Source organism: Scomber scombrus, chromosome 1, assembly GCF_963691925.1.
Source record: "Scomber scombrus chromosome 1, fScoSco1.1, whole genome shotgun sequence".
Classification (NCBI taxonomy): domain Eukaryota; kingdom Metazoa; phylum Chordata; class Actinopteri; order Scombriformes; family Scombridae; genus Scomber; species Scomber scombrus.
Genome location: NC_084970.1, coordinates 9736245 through 9758162, shown reverse-complemented (window position 1 = coordinate 9758162; position 21918 = coordinate 9736245). Strand labels below are relative to the sequence as shown.

Below are 21918 nucleotides of genomic sequence, written 5' to 3'. Positions count from 1 at the left end.
TATATGTGAAAATCCATCCATAACAGCCGCTGTAGATATACGCTTGTTAACAGTAGCGGTGATGCGCATTATTGTTCATTTTGACCACAGAGGAAAATATTCAGCTCTGTAATGTCGTCAAGCTTGAGTGGGTGCACCTCACTTCACTGTTACTTTAAGCCTCAGACATGTTCACCAGCTGCTGCCTCTGCTACAGTGGACTGTGAATACATGAATTGAATTAACAATTTGCGAGATAAAAAAGGAAATGATTTCGCTTTTAAGGCGCACACTTATCTCTTCTAATCATATTACTTCAGCCCACACTGTTTGTGTAGGTGAGTCCTGCCCACTAATCAGTAGCTACAATTTAAATATTTGTCCATACACTTACCAAGCAGGAAAAGAGAATTAACCATTAGAAGCTATAACCATAATCAATTTGTCTATGCTTTATTTGAAGCTAATGAAAGGGCTCGTCACAGAGCTCAGCAATCCCACCACTCTGCAGGAATAACTGCCAATGAAGCACAGCTGTATAAAGTAAACTGTTAGTGATGACTGTTTTATTTGGAGGTTGTGGTTGACTCCTCTGCTTTGTGGTGTAACACACTTCCTGAATTGAGAACATGAAGTGACTTTTTGTCAAATAATACTACATTTTTAAGGAACATTTCACCTTTGCAATATTCTCATCGCCTCCTCTGTTATGTTACATATGACTTGATTATATATCAATATTGCAGCATCATTAAAAACACATTTAATAAAGTTAGCACATGTTTACAGTTTACCTATGTGAAAGCATGGTTACCCATGTCTAAATCTACACTTGAAGAATCAACATCAACCAACTACTACTCCGACTTGAGGGTCATACTGTATTTTTTGCTGCTTTTTTTATGGGAACATCCAGATAATATTAAATATCACTACCACAATAAATAATGCCGTATTTAAGCACATTTTATTGTATGAGCAGATGTTTGCATTTTGTCTTTGAAGAGTTGGTTTTTTCAAATACCCCAAGAGCTAAAGTAAGAAAATGAACATACTTGTACTCTCACTGGAAATCCCTCTAGATAAGACCATCGATGTGATACTTAACATAAAAATGTATATCAAGCATTCATAAATAGAAGTGAAAAAGTTAAAGAATAAAAGTGTAAGAAAATCGGAGTCAAAAGGAATATCTTCTGTGCAACTAGTCCTCCAGCATGACTCTCGAGCCCTGATTACCAACATAAAGCTTACCTACTGGTGACATCACTTCATCAAAATGTCTAAGCTCCCATCAACAGTGTCTATCATATACATTATGTAATCCCTGTGTGCATCGCTGAACACTTCCAATAATGTAATGCCAGTCAGAAAAATAATATCCCTCTAAATGACGTACTGTATTACACAATATTATTAATGAAATGTAGTGGAGCGATAGCCAGTTGATATCCTGTGAACAGATGGGAAAGCTGACAGAAAGCACTCTTCTCTGTTCCAGCAATGACAATCAAGATGCTACTGAGAAACATTGTTGTTACACAGGCCGACCTCCAGGGTCAATGTGTGTCTTCATTCATGACATGTTTCACTCCCACTCCCCAGTCCCTTGAAAATAAAAATAGTCACCAAATGTCGATTTGACTGCCAGCTACGACTTGTTCTTACCTCTCAGTGATCTTGGAGCCCTGAGTTGTTCGCAGGGGGATGTCCTGCAAAAGACAAGGACCACGTTCAGACACAAATACACCACCCACCTAAGATCAATTTATCAAACTATTTTGTTTGTTACGTAAATTAACCTCTCACAACATAATTATTATCTTAAGTCATTGTGTGCAAGTTACTTCTCTAGTAAATGTAAGCTGTGAAAATTGTGCCTTTTCAATAGTAGTTCTATCAATCAATTTACATAGCTCTTCCTTCTTGGATTACCTTATTCAATGAAATGTGAATAATTAACACAGCAATACCATACTTTGCATGTGTGTACTGTGTTATATGTCTCCTTGATAACAACTAATAATGATCCAAATAAACTAGAAGTGCATTATCTGCTCACCTTGGAGCGTGGTTTGCCATTGACAATGGTGTCTGGGGTGAAGCCCTCTCGGTTCTGGAGGTGGGCGAAAGGTTTGACGGCCCCCCAGGATTCAAGGTAGCGGGTCATACGCACAGATGCCCGCATCTTCAGACCATCATTCACCCGAGGTTTAGGCGCAGTACGGCTGGTCAGCGATGGATCCTTAGACTTAAGATATAGATGCACACATCATATTACATTTACAGTACCATTGTTTGCATTTATTTGACACTGTATGGCATGGTAACTACAGTGAGTACATCAAAATAACTAGAAACCAGTCAGGGAGTCCATTCTCAGCACCAATACCCATACGAGTCTCTGCTCGAAATATGCAAACACAGGTTTTAAAATTATTATTGTGATTTTTCTCATAATATGCTTCATCATCATACCAGAAATCATTTTTACAAGTAGGTGCCTATATAAAGATAGATAGATACAGTAGTACTTTCTTGACCCCAAATTGGGAAATTGTCAGTTAAATAAATAAAATACACACAAACATAAACAAATACACACAACAAATAAAACACTCAATGAAGACTGTTTCAACAGGTTGTCACCCAGCACGGCCCCATCCTGCCATTGTCAAGTAATTTTCAATGCTAAATATTTCTCACTGTCTACAACATCATGTGCATTTTTAAGGAAGACTTGCAGAGAACTTACTCGTGGGTCAATGACTAGGTAGGTTTTAACACTGAGCTCTTTTAGGTAGGGGTCCCTGAGGTGGCCATTGCCCTCTTCCACTTCATAAGCCTTGTTCAGGTGCTTCAAAGTAGCCTCGGTGATGTGGACACGTCTGACCGCGTAAAGGAAAGAGAAGCAATTAAATTCTTGGTATGGCATGTATTATCCTTATTTTAAATACAGGATGGAGCTCAGCATTTCAATTGAAGTGTACCATGTAGTGAGGAGGGATGTGTGTATTTTTGATGTTTCATGGGAATAATAAGGTTGAATCAACCTCAGGCAACCTTAACTTGTTTGAGGCAATGTGAAAATATGGCAATAAAAGGTGTATAAAGGGTTATGAAACTCATAATTCAGAACCACCTACCCTGCAAGGCCTCCTGACTCCATGTGATTGGCCAGAGTGACGTCATGTGACCAGACATCAAACTGCCACTTGCGAAGGCCAATCACGCCACACAGCACGTTGCCTGAGTGTACACCAACTCTCATGTTGATATCAACCCCGGTGGCCTCCCGCACCTGCCTGGAGGAGATTCACAGAAATACTAAAACTCTTTGTAGTGAAGCCACGTCGTCTCTATATGCAGACCACAATCCTTTAATCCACATAAACAGTGTTTTTCTGTTGAGGACGAAATTACATAAAAGTCTGTCTATGTCTCTGTTTGTCAGTATGGATGGTAAAAACAGTTCTCTTTAAGAATTTGTACCAATGTCAACAAAACCAATTAAGTCTTGATTTTACTGAGTTTGTCTTTTTCTTTGGCGGTGTATCAGTTAGTCCTTGGCAACCACTGGAGTCCTTTTCTTAACACCTGGTTAAGCAATCTAATCCACTAGTGCATTTCAAAATGTGAAGTAACACAAACTGTTTCCCTAAATTAGAACTGAGCCAACTGAACCAAGTTTCCACAAATTGCTTTTAACACTTGTTTTTCCTTTAAATCATGTCAAAAATCTATGTGACTAGCACATGTGAAGAGGTTAAGTGAGACGGTATATTTTTCAGTTGGGGGATATATCACTTTGGTTGACACAAACTCACTTGATGGCTTCACACATGTCCAGGCCCATTTTGACGCAGTTCTTAGCATGTTTAGGCAAAGAGACGGGCAGCCCTGAAACACAGTAGTAGCAATCGCCAAGGATCTTGATTCTCATACACTCATTTTCCTAAAAGAAAAGAAACAAAACAAAGGACAAAGCAATTAGTTTATTCAACCAGGCAGCTTATATAAAAACTGCGAACATGGGTGGGTGGTTAAATGGCTTGCAAGGATAGACATGCCAGTACAGCAGCTGCTAAATGAGAGCAGCAATCGTCCTGTCACAACGTAACTTACTCTAATTCAAGATTTAATAGATCATTAGAATATTACTCTTAAAGAGGTGAACTGTCAACTGCAAGTCAGTGGAATCATTTTGGAAATAAATTATTAATGATAACTCACCTTGGCAATTTGGTCAAACTTGCCAAACAATTCATTCAGCATGATGACAAGCTCCTTGGGAGAACAGTCACTGGCCAGTTGGGTGAAGCCAACAATGTCTGCATATAGAATACTGGAAGAAAGAAATATTACCATGAAATTTGAACATATACACAAAGTGAGCACATGTACACAAAAAGAAACAATGTCCATACACCTCTGCTAATCTGTAATGCCTTGTGTTTTATTCAGATCATATCAGCATTTACTAGTGAATGATGAGGACCATGAGAAGGCACCTGGTATTAAATACGACATGATGACATGATATTTCCTAACTGATAAGGACCATCTGAACATACTGTTAAACAGTTTGGGTAAACAATTGGGAGACACTAGGGCCTGCAAAGCTTTACATGTTATGTCCTCCAAATTACGGCAAAACAAATGCTGCATGTCTCTGTGCTGCCATGTCAACCCATTATGCCTTATTATGACCATTATGACCATTACCGCCTCTGAATTGGGATGAAGCTTTTCACAGAAAAAAACACCTGACCCACCTTCCATTAACCTCAAGTAGACCTGATCAGTGACTGATTAAAAGGCCTGTCTGGTTCAACGCTGAATCACACTTCATTAAAGCTGCCAGTCAGCAGATCATAGAAGAACAACGATATCTCATCTGACCCGTGAAAGGCCCCAACCGCACTACTGGCTGAAAGTTTGACAAAAGCCCCAAACCACACAGAGCACCTGACCTGCCTCTGTCTTAGCACAGCTTATCATCAACAGAGCTCTACATGTACAGTAGACTGTTGCATGGATTGAAGTTATGATTAGCCATGTCACATCTTGCCAGGGCTGATTACTGACACTGGCTGCTTAAAAGTTGCAGCCTGGCCTGAGTTCAACAGCCTGTCAGCTGACCAGCAGAAGGACACAGACACTGCACCTGACCTGACTTGTTCCACTGACTGACTTGAATGAAAATGGCCAGGTGCTTCATGAGACAGACAACAAAGCTGTAATGAACAGTCTGACCGGGGTAATTATAGGGATAGGTCAGCAATGCAGCCTATCATTCAACACCTCTCTCTCTCTCTGTCTCTATTTCTCTCCCCTCTCCCTCTCCTTGTTTCTCTCTCAACCCAACCAGCTGAGGCAGATGGCCGCCCACCCAGAGCCTTCTGTGTTCTGCTCAGTGTTTCTTCCTGTTAAAAGGGATTTTTCCTTCCTGCTGTCACCCAAGGCTTGCTTATGAGGGAATGTTGGATTTTTCTATACATAATAATTGTAAAGAGTATGCTCTAGACCTACTCTGTATGAAAAGTACTGTTAATCTGACCTCTTGATTAGCAAAAAACAACCTGATCAGGACTGAAACTGCTCTTTAAAATAAATGTGCCGATACTGGAAAAACAACATGTGAATAAAAACAACTGGTTAAGCTACAGCAGGCACGATTGAGCTTTCCTCCAGATTAATCTTAATGCTCTTAATAAACATCTACAATGTAATTCCCTCACTGAGTTTTAGCAAAGACTGTATCTTGTCTGTATTAAAAAAAATGGGCTGGTGAGCCATCTGCCAACATTCAGTCCAAGCTGACCCAATACCTGTCAGCACTTGCTAAATTGATGAAACCCTCATAAAACAAAGAATTGTAACTGGGTCACTGCTCTGACAACAAACAGACATATTAATCTCCATCGTTACTAGAAGCGGCCAGGAAAAATCCGCTTTTTGCTTTTATGCCTTGTTTTATAAAGTGATGTACAAAGGAAGCATAAATAAAAATGTCCCTGAGAAAGACTTTATGGGCTTTATAGGACTGAGAATAATAACAGACAAAGAAGAAGTAGAAGAAAGTAAAGAAATAAACTATATTTAGTTTTTAAATAACAAAAGACTATAGCAAGTTTTAAATTAATAAATAAAGTAAATTAATGTGTAAGGTACAGCATTTTCATCATACTAATAATAAATCATCTGAAGGATTTTTTTATATATATGTTGTAATATGTTGTTTTTTCTAGGATAATAACCAAACTGTCACCAATGATTAGTAGAGGAGTAGAGGTTAAGGTTAAAGACTCCTAATTGTCACTTCCTAAACTTCTGATAGGACAGTAAATTGGCCTCCCCAGAAAAAGTAATGCTATACAAAGGAAAAAACATGCAGAGGGAGCTCTAAAAGTCTTTAAATCAATTAAACAGACTATTTAACCTGTACATCAAGGGTTTTTATTCTAAAAGATGCTCCGTTACGACAAGGGCTCATTAGTGATAATTACATGTGAAATCTATGACTTTTCCTGTAGGTTTTTTTTTTCCTGTGGCTTGTTGTTGTACCTGACATTTTCGTGCCTCTTGACATAAAGGCTGTGAAAGTTGTTGTCTTTGACCAGTCGCTGTTGCTCTTCTTTGTCTTTACAGTCTTGCAACCGTTCCATGATTGCCAGCTTCATCTTCATGGAGATGTAGACTGGCAGCACAGACTGCAGCAGGTTCTCCTGCAACCACACAAACAGACACAATTAGTTACATAACTGCTCTGCTGCAATTTAGGAAATCTTTATTTGACTGTTGCACTTAATTTACAGTGATGAGCGGTAAAGGCCTGAAATAAAATAAAGGACTAATGAAGGAACCGCCAGAATACACACACACACACACACACACACACACACACACACACACACACACACACACACACACACACACACACACACACACACACACACACACACACACACACACACACACACACACACACACACACACACACACACACAGTACAAGCATGATCACAAGCACAGACTCTCAGAGCCAGAGTCTCGTCAAGCATCTATCAGAGCACTTTTCACCTGTTTTCATTCAATCCACTCAAAAGTCAAGTGATTAACATGTTTGTTAAATGTCACGTGTGCCCATCTCTACTTCTATATTAATCACCAATCTGTACCTGTAGTGACATTATTAAGAGTCTCAGTACTGTCCCTGCAACATAAAAGTATTGTGTTCATTGATGTTTATAGCAGGATTTTATGAAAAGAATTAGCATGTTCATACATGTTTAAATGAACCCATACCAAATACATTCAAACTAAATATCAGCATGCTTACTGTCATAGCCAACTGATGGTTAACAGTGCCAGTATGGGAAAGCCAATGCATTAATGCAGTCTGGCGCAATAGCAAGAGGCCTGAGAAGTGTGAAGTTCAATGATTTGATTAAGACAGAAATCTAAAGAGATATGATCTCTATGATGATTAAGATATGATCAGTCCCTCTTCATACTATCAGATTAGAGCCTGGTAAAATCATCTGACTACACTGGCTGAGTCAGGGCTTGTTAAATTTAGCAACACAATGCTTTTTTACACCATATATATGCACTTCAAAGGGATTTGTAATCCACAAGTGAATGAAAATAAAGATAAACACATGAGAGCACAAACATATGACAAATATGAGCCCAGAGCAGTGTAAATGTGCATGTGTGTACCAATGTGTGTTTGTGTGTGTGTGTGTGTATTGTGTATATTGCTCAACTATTCAGCTCCTTTGACTTTTTCCAAATGTTGTAGTGTTGCAAAATGAATTAAAAATGTGCTTTTAGAACTTGAAAATGAAATATAAGTTGTTCATATATTATATTCTCAAATATTGAAGTATGAATTTTTAAAATATTAATGGATTTTGGATTTGCTCAAAATAGATCAGGTGGGATCAAACTATGTGTGTGTGTGCATGTGTACAGTTATGTTTGATTCATCACACAGATTTTTAAAAGGGATTTGAATCTGGCTGGGCTTCAGCTAGGTCACCTAAGGACATTCATTCTTGTTTTTAAGCCTTTCCAGTGTTCATTGTCCTGATGAAACAAAAGACTGTCTTCCCAATGTAAAAAAATAAACACCACTCCTGAAAAATCTCCTTTATTTGGCTCAATCCATTGGTTCTGTTCTTTTTTTTTTTTTAAACCTCTTTTTATTGAGAAATATAGGTTACAAACAGAGACACGTCAGTACAGTTACATGAGTTTTTCTTTTTTCTTACACACAAAAGACACTCCCCTCCCATCCCACCCCGACTGGACTAAAAAAAAAAAAAAAAAACCCAAACAATACAGACAGTTATAATGGAAAAACATACTTGAAATTGCAACATGAATGCACAAGTATGATTTCTGTGAAGGATGGCACACTTTCAAAACATGACAACCATTATGGATTACTATAGTCAGGTTTTTATAGTGTAGCTTGAATATAGAGGGGGGCAGTAATTACTCTAGAGTCAGCCAGGATGTCCACTTACTACATTGGTAGGGCTTGGAGGTTACTAAAATATGACATTAGTGATCCCCACACTGAGAGGAATTTGTTAGAACCTCTAATTGTGAATTTAATCTTCTCTAGATGTAAAAACATCATTACATCTTTAAGCCACTGTGCTGCAGTGGGTGGTGCGCTTCATTTCCAAAGCAGTAAGATTTGCCTACGCGCCAATAAAGATACAAATGCTATGATGTTGAGTTGTTTTCGTGTCCAGTTTGTTTCTTCATCTGGTACACCAAATATGGTAATCATAGCGCATGGTTCTAAAGTCATCCCAAGAACTTCAGATAATACATCAAATATAGTTGACCAGTATCCTACTAGTGTGTGGCATGACCAAAACATATGTGTCAAGTCAGCTACATTAACATGACATCTTACACATTTGCTATCTACATTAGGATAGAATGAGGATATCTTAGCTCTACACCAGTGTAGACGATGTACAACCTTGAACTGGATCAAACCCAGTCTTGCACAGGAAGTGCTGTTGTTCACTCTTGTTAGAGCATTAGTCCATACCTCTTCTGACATTTCAGTTCCAAGTTCCTTTTCCCATGCATTTTTGATCTTGCCTATCTTAACATGATCAAGTAACATAATCAATGAATAAGAATGTGCTGTAAAACCTTTCAACCAGGAAGGAACTTCCAAAAGTGAGTCAACTAGGGACTTTGTTGGGAGAGCCGGGAAGTTTGAGCTGTGGCTTTTAGCAAATTGGCGAGCTTGAAAGTAACGAAATAAGTCAGTTTGTGGAAGGTCATACTTGGAAATCAAATCATTAAAGCTAGAAAATATCCCATTCCCATAAAGATCACTAAATCTTTGGATCCCTTGCCTATGCCATCTTGCAAAGGCCTGGTCTAATTTGGCTGGTAGAAATGTGTGATTGTTACACAGCGGGCTCTGAATCAAAAGTGTTCCCCTTGTGTTAGTATGCAATCTAAACTGAGTCCATATTCTAAGAGTGGAGATGACCACTGGGTTAGATGTAAACTGTAAAATCTTGATAGGAAGGCTAGATGAAGCTAGAGCTAGATGAAGCTAGAGCGAGTTGGAGTGCAGGTCAAGCACCCTGCACTCCAACTCGCACCAATCTGTATCTGGAGATTGCACCCAATATGTTATTTTGTGGATGTTTGCTGCCCAATAATAGTTCATAAAATTAGGGAGTGCCAACCCACCTACTGCTCTTGGTCGCTGGAGTAAGTCTTTACCTATCCTAGGAATCTTACCATTCCATATGAATTTTGAAATAATTTATCTATCTGATGGAAAAAAGATTTTGATAAGAAAATAGGGAGACATTGAAACAGAAACAGAAACCTTGGTAATACATTCATTTTGACTCAATTCACTCTGCCGGCTAAGGTCAAATGTAAGATATCCCACCTTTGTAGGTCTGATTTCAGTTTACAATAAGTGGGGCAAAATTCTCATCAAAAAGATCTTTGAAGGCAGGAGTTATTTTAATGCCCATATATTTAAAACCTGACCTTGATATATGAAATGGTAGAGCCTGATTTGGGATTTCCATCGCTGATTTATTAACAGGTAAGCATTCGCTTTTTGATAAATTAAGTTTGTAGCCAGAAATCTGCCCAAAAGTGTGCAGTAGTGAAAGTATGTAATTGATACCTGAAAGTGGGTCTGAGATGTAAAGCAGCATGTAATCTGCATAGAGGGACAGCTTATTTTCCACTCCCCATCTGGGAATACCCTTTATTGAGGGTGTAGATTTTAGGGCAAGGGATAGTGGTTCTATTGCTATTGTAAATAAAAGTGGACTAAGTGGGCAACCTTGTCTAGTACCTCTAGATAAAGTAAAACTTTGTGAGCGCAGCTGGTTTGTGACCACTGATGCTTGTGGAGAGAAATAAAGAAGTCGGATCCACTGGCTAAACGTTTTACCAAAACCAAATTGCTTTGAAGTAAAAAAAAGAAAATCCCATTCCACGCGGTCGAATGCTTTTTCCGCATCTAAGGAAACCACAACTTATGGTACGTTGTCAGGTGAAGGGCTGTAAAGTATATTTAAAAGACGTCGCACATTAGAAAACAAATACCGCCCTCTAATAAAGCCCGTCTGGTCAGTTGAAATCAGGTATGGCAAGGGTGCCTCCAATCTCCTAGCTAACCGTTTAGAGAGTATTTTAACATCAGAATTTAACAGCGACACTGTTCTGTATGATCCGCATTTAGATGCATCCCTACCAGGTTTCAGCAAAAGTGTAATTGATGCTTCAGTAAGGGATCCTGGTAATTTACCTTGGGACAAGGAGTGGTTAAACATATCTAACAGCAGGGGGGCTAGCTGACCAGAAAATTTCTTGTAAAAATCAATGGGGAAGCCATCAGGCCCTGGGGCCTTCCCATTTTGCATGGCAGAGATGGCTAAGGTAACCTCTTCATGGCTCAGTGGCTGGTCTAATTGCTCTTTGTGGCCATCAGAGAGGGTGGGAACTTGTATTTTCTCAAAAAACTTGTAAAAAAGTGACGTGTCTTTAAATGACTCTGAATTATATAAATCAAAATAGTAGTTTTTAAAGATGGAATTTATTTCTAAAGGGTCTGTGGTCAGCTGTCCTGTAGTATCTTCAATTTGAGAAATGTGTTGTGATGCAGATTTAGATTTTAGTTGATGAGCCAGAAGCCGGCCTGCTTTTTCACCGTGTTCATAAAACATCCCACGTGATCGCATAAGAAGATGTTCTGTTTCTGAAGTAGAGAGTAAATTATACTGAGTCTGAAGATCTATTCTCTCTTTGTAGAGTAATGGACTTGGAGATGTGGAACATTGCCTATCTAGCTCAAATATTGAATCCATTAACTGCTGTTTTTTCCTCTTTCTCTCTCTATTCTGATAGGCTGAATATGCTATTATCTCCCCTCTAACAACAACTTTAAGTGTTTCCCAAAGTAATGATGGAGAAACTGAGTCTGTTCTATTTGTTTCTAAAAAGCTATTGATGGCTATAGAGATTAAACTGCAGAACTTCTCATCTGATAATAATGTAGTATTAAAGCGCCACTGAGGACGACTAGTGCAAATGTGGTTTAAAGAAAGATCCATAAGTACGGGGGCGTGGTCTGATTCTACGATGGCACCATATTCAACCTTCTCTAAGGAGCTCATCAATTTTTGATCAATGAAAAAGTAATCAATTCTCGAGTATGAATGATGGACATTAGAAAAAAATGAAAAAGTTTTGCCCTGAGGATTCAAAACACGCCAAGGATCTACACATGCTGCATGCCCAAACAATTCTAAAAATTTACTGGCCATTTTCGATAGGGTATGTACTTTAGGGTTGGATCTGTCTAAGTTTGGGTCCATGACACAGTTAAAGTCACCCCCTAAAATCAAAAAATGAGAATTTAGATCTGGCAGTTTACAGACAAGTTGTTGCACAAACCCTGCATCATCCCAGTTAGGAGCGTACAGGTTCACTAGTACAACAGGGGTATGGAAAAGCCGTCCAGAGACAATAACATAGCGGCCTTGTGAATCAGACACAACACCAGAACAGGTGAACTGAATTTTCTTGTGTAGTATTATTGCTGTTCCCCTTGCTTTAGAATTAAAACCAGAGTGAAAGATTTGTCCTACCCATTGTTTTTTTAAACGTAGTTGGTCAGAATTACGTAGGTGAGTTTCTTGAAGAAAAATAATATCAGCTTTTAAATTCTTAAGGTGAGTAAATATTTTAGATCTCTTTACTGGACTGTTGAGCCCTTTAACGTTCCATGATGCGAAACTGATAGTTGACCCCCCACCCTGGGCGCCCTGTAAACTGTTAGTCATAGCCACACAATAAAGTTATAAATGTAGTGTACATGACTCCTTTTGTCCATATTTAACCATGTAGACGTCATGTCTCCCTCCCTCAACAGAAACAAACATAATACAATCCCAAATATGTACAGTATATATATAAAAAAAAAAAGGTCCAGTCATTAGCCCCAGATCCCCTAGAACATTCCCTTTCTCTGCCAAACTGGCAGCGCGCAGGATTCGTCCCCCTTCTGAACACTTCCAACAAAACACCTTGAGTATCTAAACTTTGCTTTGGAGAGCTCCTGAATATTAATGAAACAAATAAACTCCAACCATAAATCGAAGTTCAGTTTTCAGTCATATGAAATAACACTTAAACATGCCGTAATAAAACAACAAATCCAAAAGTCCTGAGACGGCCGACAACGGTTAATGTATATAGCGTGGCTAAGAATTATGCTACACTGAGTTAGCCGTGGCTGTTACTTTACCCGACGTCATTGATAGCCAGTGTTCAGTTAATCCTCTTGTTCCGGACCATCAGGAATGTCGGCCTTCCTCTCAATCCTCCGAGCGTAAAACGCCTCCGCATCCAATGGTGTCTCGAACATCAGCGTCTCCCCTCCATAAGACACTCGTAGGCGCGCCGGGTAGAGAAGCCTGAATTGAATCCCTTTCTTATACAGAGCTGATTTGACGGTCTTGTAAGCTGCACGTTTCCTAGAGAGGTTGGCACTCAGATCAGGATACAGCCTCAATGCATGCCCCTTATACAGCATCTCGTTCTGCCTAGCCCAGCGTAATGCCCTCTCCCGGTCTTGATATCTGTGGAAAGCAACAACGATTGCTCGAGGTGGCTGGCCATCTTTGGGTTTTTGCATAAGAGTACGATGTGCCCGGTCCAGTTCAGGCGGTGTGGCAAACACCTGGTTCCCCATCGTGTCTTTCAATAGGGTGGAGATGAAAGTCCCCATATCGCCGTTGGGCTCACTACCCTCCGGCACGTTTATTATGCGGAGGTTTGCTCTTCGAGAACGGTTCTCCAAGTCATCGATGCGGTCCACTAGTGTAGCATTCACAGCCTGTAATTCCGATATGGTTTTCTCCACATTAGAGAGTGCTTCAAAGTTCTCGCCTGCAGTGATCTCTACAGATGTAACTCTTTGTCCCAGGGTATCCACCATTTCTCGAAAACTAGCTATAGATGACTGGATAGGCGCAAGAGAGGCTTGAATGAGTGCAGCCATGTCCTCTTTGAGATTTTCACGCTGCTTTTCCATTTCTGCTGTTAGCATCACCGCAAGTTCATTACTAGCTGTAGCCGTCGCCATATTAGCCACTCTGCTACTAAGCGTTGATTTCTTCGACTCTGTATCCCCTTTGGTTTTCTGAGGACCAGGCATGTTCCGAACTTGTGATTTTGGCAACAAATGAAATAAAATACTCAACTGAAAATATTAACTCGACGTCCGTATGTATAACAGGGAGTTTTAAGGTAATTAAATTCAAGGTATCAGGAGACACTCGTTCGCACGTCCGACCACTACATGTTCCAAACCGGAAGCCCATTGGTTCTGTTCTGTTCTGCAAGTCACTTGAGCTGAACATACTCTCCACCAACTGGCATGATGTTATCATTTCTATATTTCATGATATGCGAGATGTGTTATATAGCTAATGATATGTGACCATGTGAGAGACAATGCTTTGCATTACAGCAACAGTTCAGATTTAATCAGACTTTAGATCATGTCAGAATTTTCCATGCAGTATTTTCTTGTGTTGTCACAAGCTCTTTATTTCCCTTGAGTGTTTCTGGACACTCTCCAGGCTGTATAGACATCTCAAGGACTATAAAGAATTAAATTGCACCATAACTTAATTTGGACTGTTATTGCAGAGAGGTGAATATGTTTTGACTGAAAATATTCCAGCTTTTCACACTTGATTAATTAAAAAAAATAAATAAAAGGATATAGAAAATGAAAATTGACATTTGGAGTTAGTCTGTAAAATTAAGTTAATTTTTAATTCAAGTTATAACAGGTCAAGAGGGTTAAATACTCACCTAAGGCAATGGTGTTTTGTGTGTGTGCGTGTGTGTGAGCGTGTGAACTTGCTCCTCACTGCTGCAACCTGAACTGCTACTATTCAGTGTAGACCTCTTTCAGGGTTCAAATGACACTTTTAGTTTCCCACTGAGTCTGAAACATGAAAACTCACTAAAGTGGCCTTTGTATAGATGCATCACATGACGCAGTACTGCTGTAAATGCTATCCATTACACTTCATCTGTTCAATACATTACTTATGTGTATTCCACATAATAAACATGGAAATGTGTTGTCACTGAATGCTAGCAGTGACACACATTTACTTTGATTTATGGGGAAGCAGAAAGAATAGAGGGGTCAATAGTGCTTCGGAGAATTTCATTAGTGTTGGTTTCAAAGGGGGGTATTAACGTCACACAGTTTAAATGTCATTTTTGACGTGCTTCACACCCCGCCAAGAAACATTTCAGGGGGAACACACTGGGCTTCTCATGGTGAAATTAATGTGGGAACACCATGTTAGTTTCTCATTGGTTCCCCATTTGGAGCAGTTTTGGAGCTTCCCCCCACCATGCTATTATGTCCCTGCTCTCTTTGGCTAACTGTGTGCACCAGGCTCCCCTTTTTTTCAGCCCCAATTCAAATACAACAAGAGGTTTAAATGTTAACGATTATATCATTCCTGTCTGTCCTGCTAGGCAACACACCAGCTATCCCTGTTGGTGCGCTTTATGTCCCGTACTAAGCAACAGTCAAAACAAATGGCAAAAGGGAAAAAAAAATATTTTGAAATGGTCTCTGAAGTCAAAGAAAGTCAGCACAGATGCATCTAATTTAAAAAGCATCACAGGAAAATCTAATTTGAGAAGGATTTGTTAGTCGCAATGAAAACATCCATGGGAGAGTCAACATGAGGCCAGCCAAAGGCAAAGCTTAGAGATGAAATACAATTATAAGGGTATGGCAATAACAATTACTGACAAGCTGTTTTCATCATTTGTTTTCATTCAGTGTTGTTACTACTTTACAGACAAAGCAGTAAAATAGTTGTATTGTAATGCTGATCACCGCTGGTTCAGAGCATACAATACAATATTCCTCTTGCTCCAATAAAATGGTGGTATGCCATCCTATTGCCTGCTTTATTATGTGGATGCAGTGTGTATTATTCAACAAGTGTGTGTGATGGGACGTCCCCCCTTAATAAACCTAAAGGCACACACACTATCACATGTCACTATTTACATTTTGCTTTATAATTACATGCATGTAAAGTAGGCAGAGATATTTTCTTTTACGTGTTTAGTGTGACTGATTTTGAATCTATTATTTGTTGTCAATCAACTATACATTTATTAATGAGGATCTATGTGCACTGTATTATTAGGTAGCTTTTGAGCAAATTTCAAAAATAATCCAACATAAATATAAATGTTTATTTTTAGAATATTTACTCCAATATAATGACATAACAAAGTATACTGATTTAATTTCATATTAAACCAGTACAGCTTACATTGGCCAAACTTTGATAGGCTCTGGTAGCATACTGTTACACTAACCTGTTGTCTCTTCTCTATCTCCAGCTTCATGCGCATGCTCAGACATCTCAGGGTGTCTTGAAAGGTCTGTCTCAAGGTTTTCTCCATGAGGACCTTATGGAAGGCTCCGACCACACTGCCACAAAGGAACACCATCGCATTGGACAGCAGCTACAGAAACAGACACAAGGGACACAGATGTTAGAGCTCATATGGAAACACCTGTTACACACACACACACACACACACACACACACACACACACACACACACACACACACACACACACACACACACACACACACACACACACACACACACACACACACACACACACACACACACACACACACACACACACACACACACACACACACACACACGTTTCTGAGTGTCCCTCCTAGATTAGCACTTGAAAAATGTATCATACTCATTTACTTTACACCTTTACTTATATATTTTATTTGTTTTGTGTGCCTGAGTCCGTCCAAACAAAACATATTCCAATATTAACCATATTCGCAGAGTTTTTATCCAACTGGTTTCACCTGGCTGGCGAGGGAAGGAGGTCTTTCATTTTTGTCAATGGTGAGGCGCAGTGCGAGGACCACGATGTGGGACAGTGAGGTGATGACGCTCAGCACCACAGCGTACCACAGCTGGAATGGCAGCATGGTGTACACGGTGAAAATGATGAAGAGGAAGAAAGGCACCTGGAAACATATAGGATCAGGATCAGTCATTTCAAGATATCATAAATAACAAATCAAATCAAATTTTCCATGTGTGAACTTGAAAGTTTGCATTATAAAAGTCACTTATGACCTAAATGTGAACTGTTACCTGGTCCCAAGGCAGGATGATGGGGCCGCTGAAGATGAAGGTGTAACCCATAGTTAGGTGTGTAGCCCAGACAATTAAGCCGAGCAGACGTCTCCATCGCTGTGAAAGCATCTCTGTACACACCAGCACAAACACGGCCAGGAACACGCACAGGCTGCAGCTCACCACGCTCACAAAGGCACAGTGTTTCTCTGCGCTCTGCTCCAGCAGTGAAGGAAAAGCAGAAAAATAAACACACCTTTTATTACAGTCATATTGGCTTGGTAAGAGTGAGGTTAGGTCAGGTTTGTGACAATTGTTTGTTTTTTCTTAGCACAGGTTTTCAGTGTTTGGCGTATCATATCATGTCTGTGAGATTTTCCCTATGGATGGATTTTTCATACATTTGCAGTGCTGATCAGCATTTCGCAGCAACTTGTCCCTTTGTGCTAGACATATTCAGTTAGAAACCAATTAATAGGTATATTAAGCTTTCATAAATGTCTGGCATTTATGAAAAAAGAAAGAATTTTCAAGGCAACTTATGTCAACATGCAGAGGTACAAAGAGACCACACAATTGCTGCCTGACTTGCAGGTACATCAGCCTCAACATTGAAAAGTTATGTAACGTGACAAGTGGGAAAGTCTAAAAAAATCATGATGAAATGCTGTGAGCCAAACACAGCAAAACTGCATTAGGATATTTTACAATGCTCAAAGCATCAAAGAAGACTATTTGGTTTAATCAGCAGTTTCAAACACAACATTATGGGCTTCACCAAATTGGTATACAGAAGGGCTTTTGTTTTGGTTTGTATGGCAAGTCTGCCATTTTAAACATCTCCCTATATATACAGTAGAATCTACTGTGAAATTCATGAAATGTTTCTAAACATTTTAAAATAAGTAGATCATACTTTGTGTGGATAACCATTGTATTTGTACTCTGAAATGAAAACCTGAGGTTGTAGACGAGTACAAGATGCCCCTGAGAGCCATCCATATCCAGCCTGAGCATTAAGGCTTATGTGGGATTACTCCGTTTTTTCATCTCATCTGTCTCTGCGTCATGTCCTGCTTGCCCCAGGCCACCATCTTCCTGACTGACTTACTGTACAATGAGAAGCGAGCACGAGGGACAAAGACTACGCACTTGTGCCAATATGTGTCTGTTTGCATATCTGTTTGTGCATGTGTTGTTCATGTACATCCATGCATGAATGAGAGCAAAAAAAAAAGTTAATCCAAGTGTGGACGTGTGTGTTATTGTGTGATTGCCTGGGTGAGTGGGAGAGGGAGAGTGTGGGTGTAGAGGGGGAGAGCGTGAGAGAAAACAAGGGGTTAAATGAGCGCTCAAGAGTGAGACAGACGCACAAAGTCAGTGTTAATAGATCTCTGCTTGGAGAAGGCCACCTCTGCATTGTATGTTGAGCTTTTCTGGTTACCATGGCAGCGTTCTAAAAGGCCAGATCTCGACTAAGGCACTTTGTGCTTCCTAGGTAGCTGTGAGACTTGACAAAACCTTTTTTAAGGAGGAAAAAGAACAATTATTGTATATGAATAGGAGCCAGAACCATGTGAACAGACACAGCTATATTGTTCAACACCTGGGTAAACCCAGAAGTATAAAACTCTTGTGTAGCCAACTGTATTCTTCTGTACTATTTGTATTTGTTAACTTAAGAAATTATTGTTATTATTATGATATAAGATTGTTGTCTGTATGAGTATTTATGTGTGCGATACTTGGCAGTGTTTACCCACAGAACACTTTTAGATGAATGATCCTGTTGTTCCCATTCTGCCAGTGCACACTATGAGCTGTCATTTATTGCTGCAGTAATGTAAACACAGAAAATACCTGACAGCATTTATGTATGTATGTATGTAGGTATATATGCACAGTTCTTATTTATTATTACACAGACAAGTAGAAAAATAAGGTGGATATTATATGGTCTTATCCTTACAATAAGCCACAGTGTCTGAAAACTGAAAAAGTGCAAGATGGCAAAACAAGAGCCATCTATTGATGACACAGATGTGTCATGTGAAACGTAAACATCCCAACCATCCTCATACAGCTCTTAGAAACATGCAGAAACATGCTGTGGTATTTCAGTAACAATTTAAAGAGCCCAAACAAAAGGCTGCCTAATAATAATAATCTCTCCATCCAATCAGGGCGTGAGATTGGTGATACGAGTGGCACTTGGAACATCAGCTCAGTCGGTTTTCCCACTCAGCATTGCTCTTCATCCACTGTCCACCAGTGGAGAGGAGTTACATAAGTTGACAGCGACTTTCTGACACCAGTAGCCACCCTCTAACAGACAGCCTGCACCTCCCTTTGCATTTAACAGCAGTATTACACAAGCTCCATCCCAATATTTTTCTCTTAACTCTACTGTACCCCTGGCAACTGTCTGTGCATGAGAGAAACAGCTTAAGAGTGTGTGTGTGTGTGTGTGTGTCTGCAAGAGTGAGAGACAAAATCAATGCGTGTGTATGTACATGAGGAATAGAGCCATTTCTAATGACTGTGTGAGGGAGAAACAAAGCTCTTCATATAAAAGAAAAGAGACGGGGAGTGTGCCAGAGTCAGCAGCAGCACAATAGAAGGAAGGTTATGATGGTTTTTCCAGCAAGGAAAAGTAATATAATCTCAGGTGACAGAAGCTGTCAGTTTAATGTATGACCGCTCGGACTGACTGACTGCTCTGCTCCCTGCCATCATGCCAAGACCAACAACACGCTCAAGTCCCGATGTCAGCAGGCATCTCATTTGTTGAAGTATTTTTAAGCAAAACTGACGGTGTGATCCTGTAAAGAAAGGCAAGACAACTTCCTACAGACGCGCATCATTATCATTATTAAATGTGCACTTGATGGTATTTAATACACGCGTGTCTAACCTGTTCCCTTATCTAACCCAAGGAAAGCAACTAAAATATGCACTTTTTCAGCAGTGTCCTCCTTCACACTCAAACAGTTACACAATCACTCACTCATTCACGCTTCTGAGCTACTGCAGTGGCAGTGAAGGGGAGTGAAGTGCTTTATTTAAATAAGTTGTTGAGGGAGAGAGAGGACTTGGAATTTTGTCACAAAATATCATAAACTGGCATAGGGATTCAAACTGACCATCTACTGTAGTCACAAACCTGCTTACCTACACATGAGAGTACTGCTGCTGTCCTTCACACAGGAAACAACCTAGTCCCCATCCAGCTCAATTAATCCTCTCTGCAACATTTAAGCCAGCACAGGTACACACATCACGTAGGTACATTAAAAACAGCACCAACGGAGAAGAGTTACACCTGCACACTCACTCCAAAACCACAATTTTAATTCAAATGGATGTTTTGATCCAAGTCAGATTTTTTTAAAGAATTAATCCCATACCCACATATACACATACTGTACAACCACAGGTTGTCAGAATCTATCGTGGCAATCAATGGAGGTGTTAACAATACAATCATTACCCAAAAGGAAGCTTATTTGCATCATTTTAACCAGTGTTGAGAATAAATATCACATTCTTTCTGCTTGACACACAATCACACACTGTAAGATAGTGGATAACACAGATGTAATTAATATCATTAACATCTGAAGTGTAATTAAGGTGAGCCAGTTCCAGGTCTTCAAATTGTGCATGCTGACTTGCTGGCATGACTGACTGGAACATTTCATATTACTGCACTGAGCCATTGTTAAAGTTATTGGCAACACCTGTGCTTTTCATACTATGACAAGTCAAAATGCTGTAATAATGAACGACCTCAGTTGGATGTCATCTGTTAAAAGGCAGCTAATTCTGTAAGGTTTTATTAATCTGCCCTCATAGTGCAACCTGTAATTTGCTTATCTTACATCATTTCATTACTTAGCTGTCAAAGAAATACAACTTATCCTGAGAGAGGAAGATAGATATCTACTGCTTAATGTAACTATGATCTGGGTTATGATTGCCAGTGTTTATAAATCACTTTCATCGTTATAAGCCTCAGGAGGATACATATGACTCTAACCATTAGGCCTTGTATGATGCTATCAAGATACTTGGTTGCCAATTCAGACCAGCGCCACAAAGCGGCTCCCACAGTGATGATTGATATTATTTTTGGTCTAGCTGCCCCACCAGGCCTGTACAATTACAGGGGAAATACTTAATATGATGTTTGTCAATTTTTATCACGACAAAAATTTCCCTGTTTAAGAAAAAAAGCATTAAACTACTAAAGTACCATTTAGTTGTGAGTGAAACTACTCAGTGAACTACATCTCTCGTCTTGCACGATATACGTCACCACCAATATGATCGTCGTGACTCCCTTTATCAGCCGGGAAATGAAAGTATGAGCAAGACATGTTGCTCATGTGACTAAATCCAGATATGAAACACACAGATGTCACGTTAATGTTAGCTTCAACAGCTCCGGGTAGCACGTCGAGTGAGAAAGTTATGATGTCACTTAAGCGACTAGTTTTTGTAATTACACATTTTTAGTCGTATTCAACTTCAACAATTTTACAACGAACTGTGACTTTTTCTGAAATAAGGTCCCATGGTGTTTCATGGTGGAAGGGGAGGGACTTCACCTTTCTATAAACCCTTTGGCTCCATGCTAACGAAAAATCTGTAATTAGGAATACCACTTCAGGGGTCAGTAGGTGTTAGTTAAATTAAATGTTAAAATGGTAAAGTATTAGTTATATTAAGTTCTAAAGTTGAATAAAATACTGATAAAATAAAGTTATGTTATAATAAAGTTTAAGCTGGAGTGCAGGACTTTTACATATAAGTGTCTGTTACATTCAAGCTGTTGCCAAACAAGTTCACAAAATGCTGGGTAAGTCGATCACTGTCAGATGAATCTCTGTATTTCACAGTATATAGACTTTTTATATCTGGTGTCTGGTATGACATTCCCAGGCTGGTAGTGCTGAGGGTAGCAAGAAAGCTGCCAAAGCATGCAAGTATCCCAGAATGCATTACGCACCAACTGGCAGTGATGGTGGAGATTAATATGATGCCTTCTTCAAAAGGCAGACATCTATCTGAATGAACTTGAATTGTTAATTGACCATAAACTGGTTGGGAATGGGCACAAAATATAAAGCAAATATCAAAGTCAGAAATATGTTGCAGCACAGCACAATGCTAGTCTCTGCCC

General features: G+C 39.5%; 1 protein-coding gene across 2 annotated transcripts in view; it reads right to left on the bottom strand.

The window, feature by feature from the left end:
• The window catches only part of adcy7 (adenylate cyclase 7), a 60933-nt gene that overhangs the window by 12528 nt on the left and 26487 nt on the right, over positions 1–21918 (bottom strand). For both annotated transcript variants that reach the window (XM_062420095.1, XM_062420104.1), the window contains exons 3-12: positions 16752–16949; positions 16457–16621; positions 15930–16079; positions 6547–6707; positions 4213–4324; positions 3807–3934; positions 3126–3284; positions 2735–2867; positions 2042–2230; positions 1648–1691 (exon numbers count right to left, since the gene is read on the bottom strand). In XM_062420095.1, the coding sequence (XP_062276079.1) occupies positions 1648–1691; positions 2042–2230; positions 2735–2867; positions 3126–3284; positions 3807–3934; positions 4213–4324; positions 6547–6707; positions 15930–16079; positions 16457–16621; positions 16752–16949 (1439 nt within the window). The remainder of the gene's footprint in view (positions 1–1647; positions 1692–2041; positions 2231–2734; positions 2868–3125; positions 3285–3806; positions 3935–4212; positions 4325–6546; positions 6708–15929; positions 16080–16456; positions 16622–16751; positions 16950–21918) is intronic.